The sequence below is a fragment of the Eublepharis macularius genome, chromosome 11 (assembly GCF_028583425.1).
Source record: "Eublepharis macularius isolate TG4126 chromosome 11, MPM_Emac_v1.0, whole genome shotgun sequence".
NCBI classification, from domain to species: domain Eukaryota; kingdom Metazoa; phylum Chordata; class Lepidosauria; order Squamata; family Eublepharidae; genus Eublepharis; species Eublepharis macularius.
Genome location: NC_072800.1, coordinates 1,388,782 through 1,408,990, shown reverse-complemented (window position 1 = coordinate 1,408,990; position 20,209 = coordinate 1,388,782). Strand labels below are relative to the sequence as shown.

The 20,209-nt window shown below is 44.6% G+C and overlaps 1 protein-coding gene across 4 annotated transcripts in view; it reads right to left on the bottom strand.

The window, feature by feature from the left end:
• INTS10 (integrator complex subunit 10) overlaps window positions 1–20,209 on the bottom strand; it is a 44,070-nt gene that overhangs the window by 15,433 nt on the left and 8,428 nt on the right. For all 4 annotated transcript variants that reach the window (XM_054991145.1, XM_054991146.1, XM_054991148.1 and 1 more), the window contains 6 exons: window positions 19,926–20,065; window positions 16,676–16,757; window positions 13,391–13,531; window positions 6,265–6,436; window positions 4,894–5,063; window positions 3,000–3,133 (listed from right to left, as the gene is read on the bottom strand). In XM_054991145.1, coding sequence (XP_054847120.1) covers window positions 3,000–3,133; window positions 4,894–5,063; window positions 6,265–6,436; window positions 13,391–13,531; window positions 16,676–16,757; window positions 19,926–20,065 — 839 coding nt within the window. The remainder of the gene's footprint in view (window positions 1–2,999; window positions 3,134–4,893; window positions 5,064–6,264; window positions 6,437–13,390; window positions 13,532–16,675; window positions 16,758–19,925; window positions 20,066–20,209) is intronic.

Genomic DNA, 20,209 nt, shown 5'->3' with positions numbered 1-20,209 from the left:
CATGGGGGGACGTCGCATCACGACGTTTTCTTGGCAGACTTTTGTTACTGGATGGTTTGCCCTTGCCTTCCCCAGTCCTCTACATTTTACCCCCAGGAAACTGGGTACTCATTTTACCGACCTTGGAAGGATGGAAGGCTGAGTCAACCTTGAGCCAGTTACCTGAACCCGGCTTCCGCCAGGATCGAACTCAGGTCGTGAGAAGAGCTTGGGCTGCAGTACTGCAGCTGACCACTCTGCACCATGAGGCTCTTATTTGGGAATTATATGGTATTATTTATTCTGTCATTCACTGGACATATATTTATTTAGTTATTTAAGTTAAAAGATTTCCATGCCCCTTTTCCACTCAATGCAGGGCTCCAGTGTTTTCAAACATCTGAAGATGACCAGAGTGTTTGAGCACAGGGGAGAAGCGGGTCCTTACGGGACACTGGTCCCAATCTGTATAGGGCTTTACAGGTCAATGGGATATTATAATACGAAAATTCCATTCAGATAATTACCTACTGCTAAACGAAGTACTTCAAAGTTCTCAACTAGTGGATAAACTACTGTGAAATTAAATGTAATGAACATTTGTACTATAATGCCTGCCATGGAACAGAATTCATGATACTTAATACAGCCAAAGAGAAAATTCATTCACAACACCTGCCATTTCTTCTTCAAAACAAACACACAAAAAACTGCGTCCTGAACCAAAGTATTCTGGAACTCCAGGGGAAAAAAGGCAGTTCCTTGCCCTGACAGGACAGATCAAAAAGGACCGGATGGAGAGGTTAACGATACAGGCAACCTCACAAGGGTCCAAGAAAGGCCCCCCACCACCACCACTTGTTGAGGGAGATGTGGCGTGGAAACTGGGCCCTGGGCACGGACTGTTGTTCTGGTCTGCACACACAAAAGGGCTTCTTCATCCAGGCTGCCACCCATTCAGCCGTCACCCAGTGTGGGGCCTTGAGCCAACGACAGAGATCATCAGAGAGCAGAGCCAGATGGGCGAGACGAGCCAGTGGCAGCCTCCAGCTAAGGACTGGGACCAGCAGGTCACTCCCAGAGGGCAACGGAGCTGCAAGCAGCTGACCCCTTCGCACAACAAGATCAAGCTGCAGCCCCTGCTCCAGACACCAGATGAAGAAGGCAGGAAGGGCGCTTCGTCATGAGTCCTGCTGGATTAGCGGGCGCTTTCGGTACTGCAGACCACACCATTCTTTTGAGACGTGACATCTACAATACGGCATTGTTCTTAAAGGTGCAGCTATAAAATTGTGTCTTTATCTGATCAAATCAGAAAGTGGTTATTGATGATACAGAATCTGCAGCAAGGGAACTCTCAGGTGGAGTTCCGCAGAGCTCACCAATACTATTCAGCATCTGTGTAAACCCACAAACTATCAGTATGGTATACCTTACACTGCATAAACCTCCAGAAGCAGCTATCTCCATGTTAAGACAGTGTGTGGAAGCTGTGGTCAATTGCCTAGAGAAACAACACGCTGAAGTTTAATCCTAATATGGTGGGAGTGACGCTGGTTGGGAAGACTGCAGTTCTGGAAGGCGTGATGCTGCCCACCTGGGGCTGACAGAAGAGCTGGAGCAGATCAAAACCCAGCCCAGAAGCCCCAGCCTGAAGGTTCAAGAAAATGACCAGCAAGGCTAGACGAGGGGAAGAAAAGCAGCACCTAAGTGGAAGGCCAAAAATATTCCAAGTGGTCCAGCAGACAAGAATAGGGTGATGGACCGTCAAGAGTCCTCCTCCCCATCATGCCGGGGGCCCTGATAGCCACTGCTGGAATGTATGGGTTCACAGACTGCGCAAGGCCTGCCCCAGCCCCACAGAGGCAGGGGTCCCAGCTCCTATTTACTTTCACTATGGAATAGATCATCAGCAAAGACAAGAATGCTTGTCCCACAAGCCCCGGAAGAGTCACAGGCAACGTGGAGTCGAGTGTCACAAGGGGCTGAGTGTCTCAGTGGTTCTGTTCCTATCTGAGTGATCAGAGCCAGAAAGTGATGCCGGGGAGAACAGGTCAAGCCCTTGTGCTGCGGAGTTCCAAAAGACTCAGTCCTCTCCCCGCTTTTTAACATGTTCATGAATTCATTCATTTGTTTCATTTCATGTTCTCTCTCCAATGGGGACTCAAAGTTGCTTACAAAAATACCAAAATTAAATGTAAACAAACAGATCATTTGAACAGACAAAAATACATTTTAAGCACACAAACCAAGATACATGGGGCCGATCCTGGATCACTTGGGGTGCCTTGGTGAGGCTGTCCAGGGACTGGGCGCGTTATTAACAGGTGGACACCCCCCAGCTCAATCGCATGACAGCATATGCACATTCTGAATCGCAGCCGTGGTGGGCTGGAATGTGGCCAATGCACTTGAGCGTAACACAGGCAAAACAGAGGGGCTGTCGGTTAATAATATAGTCAGGGATTGGGTCATCTAGAGTAAGTCCAAGTTCCATGGACCTACCTGGTCTTCTGGGGTAGTTGGACAACTTGGCACCCAGGCTGTGATTTCAAACACACAGAATTCTACAGCACTGATGGAGAACACTGCTCTAGAGACAGCAAGGACACCTGGTCCTGCAGAACAACTGATCCGAGGGCAGAACCAGGAAGACGGCAAGGGCGTGCAGGCCACTCTGACTTAGGGGCGAGCCTCGGTTATTGGTGGCAGGCAGCCTGGGCGATTCACCACAGCTGCAGTCTCAAGCTAGTCTTCCTCCCTGGGATCCTGACAGACGGGATGGGGTTATTCACTGTCCCCAACGCCAACTTCAAATCCAAGGGTCCCTGTTGGTGCAATGGGTTAAACTCAGGGAAGCTGCAATCAACAAAGTTCTGGACAGTCTTTTTAAAACTCTGTATTCTGTCCATTCTTATTCTTTCCACCATTTTGGTCAACACTGCAGGCACAATTATGAACTCATTAGTATTCTAAATTGAACATAAAACTGCTACATTTATGCTCTTTAAAAGCATTACCATGGTTTTCTCTCTTCCCTCAGCAAGTTTCCGCTTTTTGTGTACGTGTTTACTGCGATCAGTGTCTGTATCACCATAAACATTGGACACATTCTCCAAGAGAACCAGTGGAATTTGGTTTGCTGCATTTGGACCTAGGATTAAAATAAAATAAGCACATTTACAATTGTGAGAAACTACTGGCATCTGCTTCTAACGTTTCAAATCTTAGAAAATCCCTGCAGGGATACAGTGAAAATATGCATAGCTGTATGACCTTTAGAGATGTAAAAGTCCAATAAAAGGGGGGGAAGAGTTACCACCTCCCAAGGACTTTAAAAATTCTCTAATGGAAAATTTGAGAAATTTGGGGGAGCAGAAAAAACTTCTATGAAGCATTTTTTTAAAATTAGAGAAATACTTTTTTAAGATAAAGTTTTATTCACTCAAAATGTATACCATGAAAAAATGACTTCTTTTCAATTTTCCAATGGAAAATTTTTCATGGAAGTCATTTTTTCATGGAAAAATTGGGGAAAAAATTTCAGAAGCACTGAAAAAGCTCCTATTTTTTCCTTTTAGAAAGAATGAACAAGGATTACATGCTGTAACCTGTGATCGCCAAGGCACATACAAGTAGGTTATAAAAGAACCAGCAGTTTAAGAGATGTATTAGTCCATGCTGACATGAACTCGAGGGAGAGACCAGGGGGTCTCCCTCTAGGACATTTTAGCGGCGGGCACTGCAGTGTATGTGCGCCTTGGCGATCACAGGTAGCAGCATTATTCTGCAGGAGCCCCAGAGAGAGTGATCAAACTTGGGGATTTTTCAACATGCAATACACGAGGAGTCGCGTATCTCGTAATAAGCGAGAACTGAGATTTACAGTGTTAGAGGTGGTTCGTGATAGGGAAGGATCTCATCACAGCAGCTGCTCCGATGGGAATCTTGGTGGATTTTTGAACTTGGGTCCAAGGCACCTATTGGACTCTATCAGGATTGGTACCTGTCCTGCTTTATTTAGTTAATAGTGAGTGGTCCTTTTAAGTTACATGGCTTGGGCATTTAACAACAGCGCGTGCCTTTCATGCTACGGAAACGGCATCCAACACTGGGAGTAGGAGGTACATCCGGTGTATGACTGAACAGCCCTATGATGTGAGTAAAACTGTGAACAATGTTTATTGTACTTCGGTATTAGAGACAATAATGTTACAAGGTCAATCTGTTATTTTATTTATAGATAATTGTCCTTGAAAAAGCCCAACAGGGGAAACAAATGGAGCTGTCAGTTTGTTGGGCAGTTTGTTTCCTGGGGGCGTCCCACGGCTTTATTTCCATCTGGAAGCACAGGAAATGAGAACTTGCCATTATAAACAGTGTTCGGTGGAATACTTTTCATCACAGCCAGTGGGAGCCACAGGAAGAGCCAGTCAGAAATGACTTTTGAAACTTTTGACACGGATTGTACTGATTTATCGCAGGCTATTATGCAATTAATTGACTTTTGTCATTGGATTGTTGCTCATGTTATTGTATTTATTATGGATTGTATGTATTTTGAACTATTTAGTGGACGCGCTATTTATTAGACGCACTTTGCACACTCTTAAAAATATTGTATAAACCGAGAGTATGGGAGATTAGCTTAAATATGATGCAGCCATAAAACAAAACCCCATGCAGGATTCCACATGTTCGTTCTCAGAGGCCACTGGTGCCTACTCACACAGCTCCAAGACTCCAGATCCATGGGACAGCAGCTCATGCTGCTTCACACTAACCCAGTTTAAATGGAAATCAAACATGCAGAAGTTTGAGGTTTTTTTAATAGTTAGTGGCATGTTTAAGCCAACCAACTCCAGGAGAGACTCGTGTTCCAGAAAGTGCTTCATTGTGACTATTTTTACTGACCTTGAAAGAGAGATGGTTGGATGCTGCTGACGTACTGGAATGCGTTTTTGAAGAAGACCAGCATAGTGGAATAGATCACTTGGGTCTTGTATTTTGTGTGGGCTTCATTATCATAGTTGCCAATGTATCTACAAACATCTTTCATTTTGAGCAGTATGTCACCAAAGCTTCTGAAGACACAAGAGCATACTGTTGTTAGAGCTTCTAATATAATATAAGTACAAGTTCTTCTTCAAATCTGCACCACCCCCACCCCCGGGAGGAAGAGCCACAGCCGATCACAAAACAGAAGTCACGTAAATGCTTTCCGCAATAAAGGCAGCACCCCCGAGCCTTCTTCCCTTCCATGAAAGAGGGGTGCATATCACTAAATACAGTTGCTCAGTCATGCACCCGCCCCCCCAGCCACCCTTTCGGGCGCAGGGCACACCCAGAGGAGTCTACCAGCGTCACAATCACAATTATCCATGCCTGGCAAGAGATGTAAAGGCCTTGGGAGGAAAAACTTTTGTCTGCAAACACCTGTTTCGTTTTCCAAGAAGATAGGAAATCTGAAGAAGCTCTGAAAAAATATTCCTATGAAATATTTTCTCCTTGAGATGAGTGAAATACTGTTTCAGGTAAGATTTTACTCAAAATGTGTAGTGTGAAGACTTTTGATGAGACAATCTATAGCATTAGATAATTTCTATGTAAAATGTAGACAAGCATTTTCAATGATACAGTATGCTTACTGTTTAAATGTGAATTATTTTGGCAACAAGTAATGTATGATGTGTTTGATAGTACACGATTAAAAATTCTGTTTTACAAGCATGCAGGTTGGTTGTACGGGACTGTTTCTGTTCAAATTCTGCACTTGCCTGCTTGCTCGCTTCCGCGTTTCCCCCCTACCTCTCAGGTGACAAAGTCACGCTACGTGGTGCTGGGACACCTAAGAGTCCAGCAGTTTGCAGCCCTCTCGAGTGCTGGGTATGCTTGCAGTTTGGTTTGCAAAAAGATATTTCTACTTCTAAATTACATACATTTACCAAGCAGTACAATTTTATATTCAAAGGAATAAATGATGCATTTTCTATATATTCTACAAGCCCCACCCCTTTCTATTTTTTCCAAAGCTTCAAAATTTTTGGAATTTTTAATTCTGTAGGCCTGACTGAGCTGGCCGGCCGGATCGCTCGATGCCAAGGGAGATGAGCAACCACGTTTGCAGCCATCTGGATTGGGTCCATTATATCCAAGATGTAAAAAGAATTTAAACCACAGATATTACTCTTTTGTCTGTATGTTCTTTCCTTGCAAGGAGAACAAAGACTCAATTCTTAAAGCGATTACATCAGATAGCTTTGGTAAGAAATAATTGTATCAAACCTTCTTGACGTGTCCACCTGCCACTCACATCTGACTCCCACAACAGACAGGATCTTGAACACTCGCTCCCAAGGATCCGCTATGTGAGAGGATTTCTCAGTCAGCCCCTCTATGATGTACCTCTGAGAGCTGCGCTTGCTGGGGGACAAGAGGGCAGGTGTGTCCTGTGCACCTAGAAGCCAAAGGGAAGATTTGCTTGTTGCCAGAAAGCCTTCTCTCACACACTGCTCTGGCTACAGTTGGTATCTTTCTTACTTTGCATACGTATATACATACACAGTATGGGAAGGTGCACCATTTTAAGGGCGCCTAGATTGATGCATTACGCTCAGGCATAACGTGGGTAGGTGAGAGGAGAAAATGGCTGTCCTGACCGATTTTGGGATCTGGCCCGGAATTTCAAGGAAAGGCCAGGCAGGCAGAGGCCTCGGGATCTGCCATCAGACCAGGCCGTGCTACTTCCAGCCTCGTCTCCTCTCTTCTACAGCATGAGGGGACTTCCGTACAGGGACATTGCCAGGATTATAATCAACCATTTATGCCAAGCACACTGTAAGCCAGAGAGAGAGAGAGAGAGAAAGGCTCCTGTCCATTTATGAAAAATGGGAGAGAACAACAGGGGGGTCATTCTCCACCACGCCTTCCTTGAGAGCTTCCCTTGGAGAGCTGCTGCTAGAGGACAGCATGGTGTAGTCCTTTGCTACAATTCTTGTCATGGGTGTTGGGGGTTTTCCGGGCTGTATTGCCGTGGTCTTGGCATTGTAGTTCCTGACGTTTCGCCAGCAGCTGTGGCTGGCATCTTCAGAGGTGTAGCACCAAAAGACTACACAAATGCCAAGACCACGGCAATACAGCCCGGAAAACCCCCAACAACCATCGTTCTCCGGCCGTGAAAGCCTTCGACAATTCTTGTCATCTTCAGAGAAAGTGGGCAATTCTGGCATAATGCCAGTCAAGTCCTTTGCATTCAATTATGCTCTTTTTGTGTTTGTGCATGCACATGTATGTGGCCAAAGAAAATGAACTGCCATTCAAGTGGCAGACTGTGCCCTCTCCGTGATTTGATTTATTTTAAACATTTATACCCCACCTCTCCTGCTTAGTCCAAAGTGAACGACCTTAGGCCATGTCTACTACATACCAAGGAGTATTTGATTTCCTGGGAAACCGTCACAGAAACAGCAAAGGAAATACACTCACGAGACCCCTAAATGGGGTATAAGTCAGCACTGTGGTGATGCTGGCATGTCTGCATTTTAATTCGCTTGCATGTGCAGAATGAGGACGTGGCTTATTTCCCTTCCCACAGATTTTGAAAGGCTCCCACCTGGGATCTCAAACAGAAATACACCCTTCTAAGCCCACTGACCGTATTAGAAGGATGAAATCTGTTTAGAGCTGCGCTGTCCGCACCCTCGTGTTCCTTGTTACGGGCTCTGTCCAGACACACATGTGGACGCTGTGCCAGCACAGAAGCAACTCCAGAAAATGCCAGTAGTCTAGCTGAGAACGCAACTCCAGAGGTATGCCATCTGGGTCTGGGAACCAAGCAACAAAGCCGGCTTTCCACCAATGCAGCGAAATCTGGCTTTTCCAGATCAAATAAGAGAAATCCAGATCCAATCCAGGAATCCAGATCAAGACCACCCGGATAAATTCAGGTTAATCCAGGAAATGCTGGCTATTTCGCTGCCTTTTCTGGCATTTTTTTCCAAGAGGTGGGAAGGTGGAAGAGGGAGTGAGTCCCAGGGGGCAGGGAGTGTGTGTGAGTGACCAATCCATGCTGTGTGTGAGTGTCCGATCTCCTTGTCTGCCTGGCTTCTGTGAGTGATACTAGTTCAGTTGGGCTAAGTTGCCACAGCGTCCCTTTCTTCAGTTTGGTTGGGGTGGAATTCTCTTTTTTGACATGATTCTCTAGTTCAATGTTGTTTCCTTGGCTTCAGCTTGGTTCTGGGGGGGTTCCATTCTCTTGCTTCAGTTCGGTTCTGTTGGGCTCTCTCTGGTTTAGGCTTGCATTTGTGAGTGCGCCTCTGGCCAGTGGCAGCCTTGCCCGGGTGTGCTTCTGCCTGAGAGTCTCCTTGGAAGTATTTCTCCCACAGGAAACAGTGAAGAGTGGTTGGGGGCAACTCCTTCAGGGGCACCTTCCTTAGGAGCCCATAAAATTGGACCTCGGCATCCAATTTCTTGAAACTTGGGAAGTCTTTAGTGAACAGGTCAGGAGTAGGTTCCCTGCAAATTTGGTGAAGTTTGTTTGAAAAATGCGCCCCCCCCCCCCGGATAGTTTTTCCCGTAGGAAATAACGGCCGGATAAATCTAGGATTCTCTAATTTTGCCAAACTAGATCAGAGAATCTTTCCCAGATTGCAGGGATCCTGGATGTTTTGGTATCCCAGAAACTGGATCTAGATTTCCTGGATTTTTTTGGGTGCGCACCTCTACTCAAATCCCCGCCCCAAGGTTGAGCTTGGTCCTCTGCACATGCTGCAATAGGAGAGGCCTTCCCCCCCGCTTCAGCGCTGCTCTGACCATGTTTTCTTAGTCTAGCTGATCCTTCTCCTCTCTCTCCAAACATTGGTACGGGGAGGATAAAGGGAGCACTTAGAGAAAAGCAGCTTGATTTCAACAGGCGCTGCAATTACAGGGGAAACTCCTGCTCTCTGCTGGCCAGGATCACTGCTTGCCTCGCTCGAGGAAGACCCGTGAGATCGACTCCTGACCTCACCAAACAAAATATACAAAACAAGGCCGAATGAAAGGTGCTTTCTGGCTGAATCTAATCTTGGGAAGACAACACTGAGCGCTGCCCATGCTCTGTTTGGGCAGCCTCCTTTGTCAATGTTTGAATCTACTTCCACTGCTTCACAGGGCCATCATTTCAAGGTGCACTGAAATTGGGCAAGTGCCACAGAAGGTCCAAGGAGTCAGAGCTGGTGAAGCCTCAGGGCAGGAAGAGGAAGCACTTGCAGCTGGCCAAGTCCCCTCGTAGAAAGAAGCCTGATTGCGACTGTTTCTACTTATATTGCTTTGCAGCATCGGGCCCAATCTTGGTCCACAGTGAGACAAGGACCTTCAGTCCCAACTTTGCTACACGTCGGATGAGTTATGGAATGAGACCAGGGGCACTTCGTCACACACAGCTTCCTGTAAGGATACGATGGCATCTCAGGGGGCGCCGGTGGGCACCACCACACCCACTGAGGGGTTTCCTAGTGCTCATCTGCTTCTTTAATGAAGCCAAAACGAAGCCTGTCCTGGCTGCCTCCCGCATGGCTTTTCTCCTCCACGCAAGAGGCTTTCGTGTTTGCAGAGAGTGCCTGTCTATTATATGACTGATCCCAGGACCCGAGGGCAGTTGTTCTGTGGTGGCACCCACTCACCCATTCTCAAAACTCCAGACTCTTGTCCTAGGTTTTCAAGTGTAGAAATAGAAATTATGATGTTATTTCCTATGCATACTTCTCTTCGATCACCAAGAAGAGCTGTCATGTCACCCTGCAGACCTTCCCTCCAGCACGAGCACTTCAGTACTGGAGACAAGAAGAGCAAAGCCATTGTGGCCCCAAATAACACAGAAACTCTTTTCAGGACTACCCAGGTAAGAGCTGGATTTGTTCCTTTACGTCTCAGAGACTGTCTGCAACTTTCAAGTCAATATATTTTTGCCCTTGTAATGCTGGAAAGATGGCAGAGATAAGTTCCTGTATTGCTTTGATGGCAAACTTCTCCAAATTCTCAAGGTGTTGTTCCAAAGAAACTGGTTTGGAATATTCTGATTCACAATAATATTCATCCAGTTTGCCTTGTATAACAACCTTCACCAGTTCAACTACCATCAATACCAAATGAGATTTATATACCCATAACATTGACCTTGGGGCCAAATCCCTCAACATTCTAGCAACTGCAAAGGTTCCACCAGTCTTAATTCTAATGCCGCCACCAATTCAACAGCAAAACTTCTGTCAACTCCACTTAACACCAATGTCTCTTCTGTGGGTCTTGAGATCTCATGTAACCATGAGTCCTTCCACCTTTCTACAGATGTCTACCACCTCTTCCACTCTGCTAGTAAAGTCAGTTATGCCTCAACCTTTTCTCACCAATGACACTTCCAAGATGGACCCACTGCTGACAACTCCGCGACATCCTAATGCTAGACAGTCCACACCTGCTGAAGTCCGGTGTCTCAGAAGCACTCAAAAACTTCTCTGCATCCCATGCCACTGGAAAATGGGGCCATCTTCCCGTGTGGAAGACTGTCGAGGGTAGCACGAACTTGAAAAATGCAACCCTCACAACCTAACAACATAAAATAGTCCAGTCTGCCACCACCTGACCAGCAGTGCCTCCCCTGCTGGCGGTCTTCTTGGATGCATGGACTGAACTGTCAACCGCCCTGCCACCCAGGTAACCTAAGAAGATGCATCAAGCTAAAGAACACGGATGTTCCTTCCTACTCATGCACTCAATCCAAACCTTGTCCTAGTCCGTTCACTTCTCTTCATGGATTGGGGCCAGGGTAGGGACAAGATGGATGAAAAAGTTGAATGGTAACAACTATCCTCCTCCTGGAGGCAGGGATGTGGTTCACACCCACGGACTTGCAAGATGCCTATTTCTTTTCCATTACTTGACTGCAACATGGGAAGTGGCTCCATTCTGCCACTGGATCACATCCCTACCTTGTCGCCAAATGCACAGCAGGAGCAACAACTCACCTCAAATGACAGAACATAAGAAACGGGTTCCGAGTGGCGGATTCAGTATCAGCACACCCAACCATCCTCACCCCTCTCGATGCTGGCACAGAGCAGGCTTTTGTCCCAGAAGAAAAAGCCCAAACGATCTCCACTGAGCAACGAAATCCTGTCTTCATTCCAATCACTCAGGATTAGGCTTGACTTCTTTAAAAGTCCAACTAGTGGTTCTCCCTGCTTGATTTTCCTGTTATTAATTGTCAGCCTTTATTCCTCAGAAAATGGTGCAACAGTTTGGGAGGATTTTTACATTTATGCCTCCATCCCAGGACCTGTTTAGAGCCTCTCTCCTCTCCAAGACAAGGTCATGCTCACCCAGAACGTGTAGCATGGAGATGTTTAAGGCAGCAACAGGCTCAGAGGGGAATTCCTCTACATCCTGTAAAAATACTCAAATCCAGGATGCCTTCCTGTACCTACAGGGTGCTGCTGACGCCTCCATGAGGAGCAAATGGAGCCTTTGTGGCTTGTAAATTGCTGCATGTATTTTGCTCTCTTTTCCACCTGTCCTGTCCCTTGTGGCGGACCTTTTTACCTCTCCCCTCGAGCCCCCGTGACACAGATAACCACAGATTGGAAAACAAGGCCGCTTATAGCTGTGCCTTGTTGGAGGATACAGAGATAGAAAGAGATGGGGCAAAAACTGCAGAAGACCTGCTAGGTGCCAAAGAGGAAAGTTTGGTTGAGAACCGAGTGCTCTCCAGCCAGGACCCACCAAAGGAAGCAGACCATACCAACAGCAGGGCCTCAAGATTACTACAGCCAATTCCTTAACCAACAACGATAGCCGAATCAGACAGTGCTGCCGTCAGACCTTGTTCCACACCTAACTGGCAAGGAAAAAAATCAACTGTATTTGACAGTCTAGCGTATCTCCGCTTACAAATCAGGAAGAAGATGAAAGACTCCATTCACAAAGGCAGTTCATGCTGCTACAAAGCTCTGAGGTCCAAAACTTGAAGGTTACAGTAATTAGCAGTCAAGCCACTCTTAGGTCTTGGTGCCAGAAAGGTCCTCTCCGGTACTGCAGGATACACAACCACGTCAGGAGTCTGGCCCAGGAGAGTATTCTGGGACAGCGCCAAGCTCTTTCCTCCTGCAACGTGGTGACATGTTGTGTCCGTGCAACACAGCATGGATCCTGCTTCCGATCCCTCCATCCCCTGCAGCGTGTGAAAGAAACTGGTCCATGCTTGAAAATGTACCCACCAAATCAAGAAATACACGATCATGTCACAGTAGAGACGGTTCTCTCAATCCATGCAAACCTCCAGTTTTCTAAAATCTTCCGTGCAATAAAAATGAAGGTTCAGAATAAGAAGTTTAAGAAATTAATTCTGATCTCAGACTGCGCAAATCGGTGGCTTCTCACTGTGCTATCAGCTAGGAAACCAGCCTCAGCCTGAACCGGAGGTATCGCTTGGCTAGGCTGCCCTGCACTCAAACCCCCTTGTAACAAAATGTAAGCACCATCCGCCAACGGGCGGCTGAACATTCTTCAAGTGCAGACCTACAACCAGCCCTCCTCCTTCACGGATGCCAACTTTTGTGCGGAGCTTCGCAGCTTTGAAGGAAGTGAGCAGAACGACAATGGCCCCTCTTCTCAAGGCACGCACCAAGAGGGGAGGGATATTGACAGAAAACTTGCACGTGGGACTGCAGAAACCACCTCTCAGAGAACACGCTTACAGATAAAGTTACTTGTTTTGTTGCACCTGCATGCAGAACAGCAAGGAGGCAGCCCGTGGCTGGGCAGGAAAGGAGAGTGCTTACCCCTAACCCTGACCTACCAGTCTTCCTCTGCAGTCACTCGACTCAGCTGTATCTCCCCTGCTGATGACTGGGAAACCTGGTATTATGCCCAGCTGGGGGGAAAGTGGAGGCTGCAAAGGAAAACTGATGGGGGGAGGAGTAACCCCCTCCTTCACCCTCCATTTCACATTTCAGACTGCATTCTCCTTGGGGCAGGGATCTGTCAGCTTAGCCTACAATGTAAAACACCACATACAGGGATGGTTTTACATAAAGAATAATTCAGTACTCGATGGTTACACGAGGCAAGCCAACTCAGCAGTTCAGACAAATGCAGCACGTTCGTGCTAATCTTTACAACTAACACTGAATTTTCTTTCAGAACGACCTTCTTTCTTTGCAAGATGGAATTAATCATTTACATTTTGTAGCTGGGTCACAGGAAGCTCCATTAGAACAGGAATTCTTCAAAAGCTAAAAATCAGAAGCCACAATAAAATAGCTTCTTGTTACCAAGCAGTAAGAAAAACGCTACATGCAATTCTGAGGTACGTGAATGTAAACAACCCCCTTTCCCTAAAGTCGGCCTTCGTGGTGTTTGGCCCTGCTGCTTTTACCTTGGTACTGGCTTTCCACCTGTGTGGATCTCGTCACGTAATTAATATAAAATTCTGCAGCTTTGTTCAAGTACTTGTACAGCAAGGCGGCAGGGAGCCGCACATCCAGGTTGTTGATTATTAAGGGAAGCACATCACAGACTAAAAAGGATAAAACAAAAATCAGATACATCAAAATCAGATAAGTCACAGAGTAAGAAAGATAAAACAAATCAGCTAAATCGGTCACCCTAACCTAAGACCATATTTAATAGAGAAAACTTTTCAGGCCTTTTTGACTATGGAAATATAGGAATTAATCTCAAGCTGCTTTAAATTCTTGTAAGTGATCAGATGAATAATTTATTGGTCAGCAGATTTTAAAAGAATTGCACTTCCAAAAAACTCAGATGACCAGCGCTCTCTTAGAAACAGCCGATCTCGTACAGATGAGAATGCCTTTTCTGGAAAGCTGTGTCACCTGATCATGATCGAAAATCAGAACTATTGCTTCATTAACATGCAGGTGTTAAGAAACTTAATTAACATATACAATTAAGTACGATTCCTTGGATCAGAACTGTCCTGTCCCATCAGTTATGAGTGGTATCCAATAATGCCAAAATCATCTTTATCTCTCTTCCAGAAAGTCCAGTTTAAAAGCAACAGATTAGGATGGGTTTGAGCAACAAATGGAGGCAAGCGAAGCGATTCCTTCCAACTGACGCGTTTGGGGAAGGGCCACGGCTCAGTGGGAGAGCCTCTGCGTCGCGTGCAGAAGGACCCAGGTGCAATCTCTGATGCCTCCCACTGAAACCATCAGGCAGGAAGTGACGTGAAAGAAAATTCTGGGGGCCTCTTAAGGGGCCACTGGACTCCTACGTGTGTACTCCGTTTCAGTTTAATCTCCCCTTCCTGCTGCCAGCACTAGAACCCTCAACACACCTTCCCTTCCCAACAATGTTGCAAAAAATATGAAGTAGTTTACAGCGTTAGGTACGATCTGTAGGTAGCAAGCAGGTAGGATGGAGGGGTTTCTCAAGGCACACAAAGATAAGCCCCAGCAGAGCAGGAGAATTCTGACTGCAGTAACATGGCACTTGAAAAGAGCTTTTACCTCTTGAATCCATCACATTATAACATACATCCAGCAAAGTTAACTGACTGACTCAGAAGAACGTAATCAAAAACTGTTTTGGTTTTTGGATATCAGCACCTATTTTCTGTTACGAACTAATTCTTGCACCTCCTTAGACATCGCTTTCTGTTCCACCTGGACTTGTGGTGCTTCCTCCTTCATTTGTGACTAAGGATATGGTCAAAGTACAGCTTGGTTGTTGTGGATTTTCCGGGCTGTATAGCCGTGGTCTTGGCATTGAGAATCTCTGTATCAGGCATCTGAAGAAGAGAACTTGATTCTCGAAAGCTTATGCTAAAATAAAATTGGTTAGTCTTAAAGGTGCTACTGGACTCTTTTTGATTATGAAAGCTTCTTTTGTTAGACACCAGATATCTACAGACTACAATGCCAAGACCACGGCTATACAGCCCGGAAAATCCACAACAACCATCGTTCTCCGGCCGTGAAAGCCTTCGACAAGATAAAGTACAGCTTTATCACAGAGGTGCATGAGCTTGTTTGCCATAGAATCTGGCTTCCCAAGCACTTCGGCTTTCATCAGAATGAACACAGCCTGCAGCAAGATTCTGGACTTGGTTGAGAAGACAAGCGTGAAAGTGTCCACGCACTGCCTAGCAAATCCCAGGGACCAGGACAGCTCGGCACTGCTGTACCGCCAGCAGAGGCAGCAGCATTATGCCAATCAAGAGGAACTGTGTGAATTTCCCCAATTTACCTTTATCGTGGTTACCATATTGATTATTTTTTTATAACAACCAGCCTTGAAAATAAACTGCAAAGGCACCAAACATGTTTTTTCCTCAAGCACCTCCAACAGCAATTGTTAAACAGGTTCCTTTTTTAAAGTGACAGGGCTATCTGATAACAGAAAGCTTTTACACAAGTAATTCAAATAAACTGAAGTCAAGCAAGAATAAAGAATATATTACTACAGTCTAGTGGCACCTTAAAGTCCTACAAGATTTTCAAGATATAAGCAAACATCCCTTCATCAGATATCTGGTGTCTAACAAAAGAAGCTTTCAGTAGCACCTTAAAGACTAACCAACTTTTGTGTAGCATAAGCTTTCGAGAATCACAGTTCTCTTCGTCAGATGCATCTGACGAAGAGAACTGTGACTCTCGAAAGCTTACGCTACAATAAAGTTGGTTAGTCTTAAAGGTGCTACTGGACTCTTTTTGATTTTGCTACCACAGACTAACACGGCTAACTCCTCTGGATCAAAAGAAGCTTTGATTCTCAAAAATTACACCCGGGAAATTTTATTGGTCTTTAAGGTACCACTAACCTTGAATTAACATAGCTACCCACCTGAAAGTATTACTACAGCTACTTGGTGCAAGTCTTAGACAAGGGTATATTAGCACGTGTGCACACACACACATATATATTTTAATGTTCTATGGTCTACTGGTTAAGTACATTTTATTTTAAATAAAGGCAGAAGAATTTTCTGTAACTATAAAAAAAATAACATTTTCTATCCGGCTTAGTTTACTGGGCATCCCAAATGACTTTCTCAAAGGAAAAAGCAAATCACCTACTTAATTTAAAGCAGCTCTCAAACAAATTGGGATCAGGAACTAAAAGTAAAATGCTTAAAAAACATGCAGGACAATTCTTTTTGGACTATATTTGCTCTTGTTAAATGATGATAATCACATAGTTGGGGAAGTTTTAGATCAATTTTCTTTGAAACCGGGGCGGTGGGGGGAGGGTAAGAGGTTAGACGTTAATGTCGACTACACAACAGTCGATTCTGCCAGAACTGACAGCATCATGCAACATTACAAGAAAGCCCTCTTAAGAAACACTTCTTTGTTGAGAACTGGTTTGCTTTTATTTCATACAGAAAATCAACATACAATAAAACGGTGATTAAGCTATGTATTTTGCAACACTGTGTGTCATATTAAATGCTTTTCAATTAAAAATGATGGAAACAAATCAACTGGAACCAGGTAAGTCTCCAATTCACACAACTTTACAATTCAAACCAACATTTTATAAAATATGGAACAGGCTATTTCAACAGAAAATCTATCCAGGGTTTTGCCAATACACAGGTAGTTAAAACTTCCATATCACACTTATACAGGCTTCCATGTTTCAAACCAGCATCACATTATACCTTTCCGTATTCTAATAAGATGTATATTCTTACCAAATAATTTCCTATAGCAATTGACAGGTGATTCTTGGTCTTCAATATTTTCTGCTTCTAGTAAGCTTTCACCAAGGCCCACCTTAGCAAAATTAAAAAACAAAAAATTATATCCGTTTCCTTCCAGTGTGGTGTTGTACATAACTGCTGAGCTGGGAGATGCAGGTTCAAATCTCCGCTATGCCCTGAAGCTCTCTGGATGCTCCGTGGCCCTCTCCCAGGCCTGTTATGACAGCGAAATGTAAGACAGAAACCAAGAGGGAAGAGCTTCCTCAGTAAAACTGCACCAAACACAATAAAGGAAGCAAGCCGAAAATTATATTGCCCTATACACAGTCTTACAATAATTTACAATTTACAATGAAGAATACACCAATGGAGAGCAATTTAGTACATCAATATTAGGAGCAAGAAAGGTCCCATCAAAATTTCTTCAAGTATTCAACAGGTAAGTAGTTTAAATAATCACGTCGCTGTCAGTTCATGTTATTTCATCCCGAAATCCGTAGGAGCCGTTTGGAAACAATGAAGAACGCTGAGTGGCAACGAGCTCACCGGTCCAATCCTATTTGGCTCGTTTCAGGACAAATCCTTCATCAGGCCACCAACCTACGATTTATCATTAAAAGTCCATCATAGACTGTCTCACAACATCAAATAACAGAACTGATATTCAAAGGCACTCATTTATACTCACTATTTTCATTCCAACATGGTCTTAAGACGTGACAGAAACCATCCAATTACAGAATCAGTATAAAGTGCATTCAAAGGTAACAGGGAGGTCATATCTAAGTTAATAAATACTCTAATCAGGAGAGGATCCCATCCCCCTCCCCAAAAACCATTCATCACATCATTTCATTGGGTTCTGATCCTGAAAAGACCACCAACTATATGGAATCTATTTCCTTAAAAAGTCAAAATCAGGATGGTCTCCTCATCATTGTTATTGCACATAATCCCCAAGATACACAAATCAGCCAGCCCCACTACTCTGCGTATTTTTCAAAAGCTAGTAAAACAAGTCAAGTCTCAAATACGAAATAGGGGAGCTACAAACACTCCTGCAACTCCTGCAGGGTCCTGCAACTACGGGTATTTCTTGGGCCATTGATTACTCTCCTCTATCTGGCCCAATTGCTAATATCATTAGGAAGAATTGGCACATCCTTTTACAAATCCCGGGATGTGAAAATTTACCGAGGATAGGGTTTCGCCGCACCAGGAATCTAAAGGATATGTTAGTTCAGTCCGATCTTAAAACACCTCCCAAAGAGAATTCTTTACCGCGGGGGCATTTCCCCTGCGGTCACTGCAGTGTGTGCGTCCTGTCCTGCGATCTTAAGGATATTAATTACCCATCGTCCATCCAACCGGTGGAGTCTAAAGGGTTCTCTACCTGTAATACTGATAATGTAGTATACCTCCTTCAATGCGACTGTCCCCTCCTATATGTAGGTTGTACTACCCAGCCGATCCGTCAGCGAATTCAGGAACACGTGTCACGGGTTAAAAATTATAGCGGAATGACAACACTTCACCAGCACTTGTGGCAGACGCATGGCAGGGACAAAACCTTTAAGTTCTCCATACTGGAGGTGTTATCCAAACCTGGAGTGAATAAACGTCGCCTTTTACAGGCAGAGATCAGATGGATTTTTAGATTAAACACCATGGCTCCACAGGGCTTAAACACTGAGGTAGACTATTCAGCCTTTTTGTGATCCCCGGGATATTTTAAATAGGAAGGGATGGGTTTCCAGTGATAGCTGGTACCATTCCCCATTCAGCACTTTCCTTCTCCTAATCAATTGATTCTCTTACTCTACCCCCCTTCTCCAATTTCCTCCCCTTTTTTCCCTCCCCTACCTTCCCACCCCCACTCTTCTCGCCTATTGTAGGATATGAATAGATTGGTCAACTGAGGGAGTGTTTGTAGCTCCCCTATTTCGTATTTGAGACTTGACTTGTTTTACTAGCTTTTGAAAAATACGCAGAGTAGTGGGGCTGGCTGATTTGTGTATCTTGGGGATTATGTGCAATAACAATGATGAGGAGACCATCCTGATTTTGACTTTTTAAGGAAATAGATTCCATATAGTTGGTGGTCTTTTCAGGATCAGAACCCAATGAAATGATGTGATGAATGGTTTTTGGGGAGGGGGATGGGATCCTCTCCTGATTAGAGTATTTATTAACTTAGATATGACCTCCCTGTTACCTTTGAATGCACTTTATACTGATTCTGTAATTGGATGGTTTCTGTCACGTCTTAAGACCATGTTGGAATGAAAATAGTGAGTATAAATGAGTGCCTTTGAATATCAGTTCTGTTATTTGATGTTGTGAGACAGTCTATGATGGACTTTTAATGATAAATCGTAGGTTGGTGGCCTGATGAAGGATTTGTCCTGAAACGAGCCAAATAGGATTGGACCGGTGAGCTCGTTGCCACTCAGCGTTCTTCATTGTTTCCAAACGGCTCCTACGGATTTCGGGATGAAATAACATGAACTGACAGCGACGTGATTATTTAAACTACTTACCTGTTGAATACTTGAAGAAATTTTGATGGGACCTTTCTTGCTCCTAATATTGATGTACTAAATTGCTCTCCATTGGTGTATTCTTCATTGTAAATTGTAAATTATTGTAAGACTGTGTATAGGGCAATATAATTTTCGGCTTGCTTCCTTTATTGTGTTTGGTGCAGCGAAATGTAAGAGGCAAGAGCTCCTTAGAGGAAGGGGAAAGGCAGGCAGAGCAACCTCTGCAAGAGGATTTCCAGATCGCTCCATTAGACTGAACAAAGGACTTCATGAACGAATAATTTCACACTTCTTCTTAAAATCACCTGCAGTCTACAGTTAAATTATCAGAAACATCGAAGTTATGCTAAGAACCAGCACTTTTTTAAAATGCTCATAAATCACAAGTTAAACAGTTTCAGTGTTTTCAAAAGAATCAAGATACAAATACATCAAAAAAGACCTCAGTGTACTATGAGAATAAGTAGTTTTTCCTCTCTATAACTGTTTTACCAATCTAATTAATTTTAACACTGAATAGTCCAATGGTGGTCCTGATAACACATCCCTTATTTTTTGTTTCAAGGCTACACCAATCAACTAATCAACACAACTGCACACTGCATAGGAGTGAGTGTGACAGACAACACACACTGACTTGGCTGGCTGAGCTTCACAGCGCCGCCAGGGCAAGCCAATCAAGGCGGGACGTGTCTTACCCCATGCTGGGCCACCGACTCGGGGAAACGTCGCAAAAGCAGCAGCAGCATTTCTGCCCGCTCAAGCGTATTAAAGCATTGCTCTGTGGCCTTTAGCAACATTTCGCACTGGATCCGACCAGGCAGCGTCTCAAACAAACCTATGAGGGAAAGAGGACAATGAGCCAGACCTGTGAGCAGGGATGAGGACGGGGCAAGAAGAAATAATACACTTCAGATGGAGAGCTCAAGAAGCACAAAATCTGAGCAGGCAGTTAGACCTGATTCTGCATACTTTTTAAATC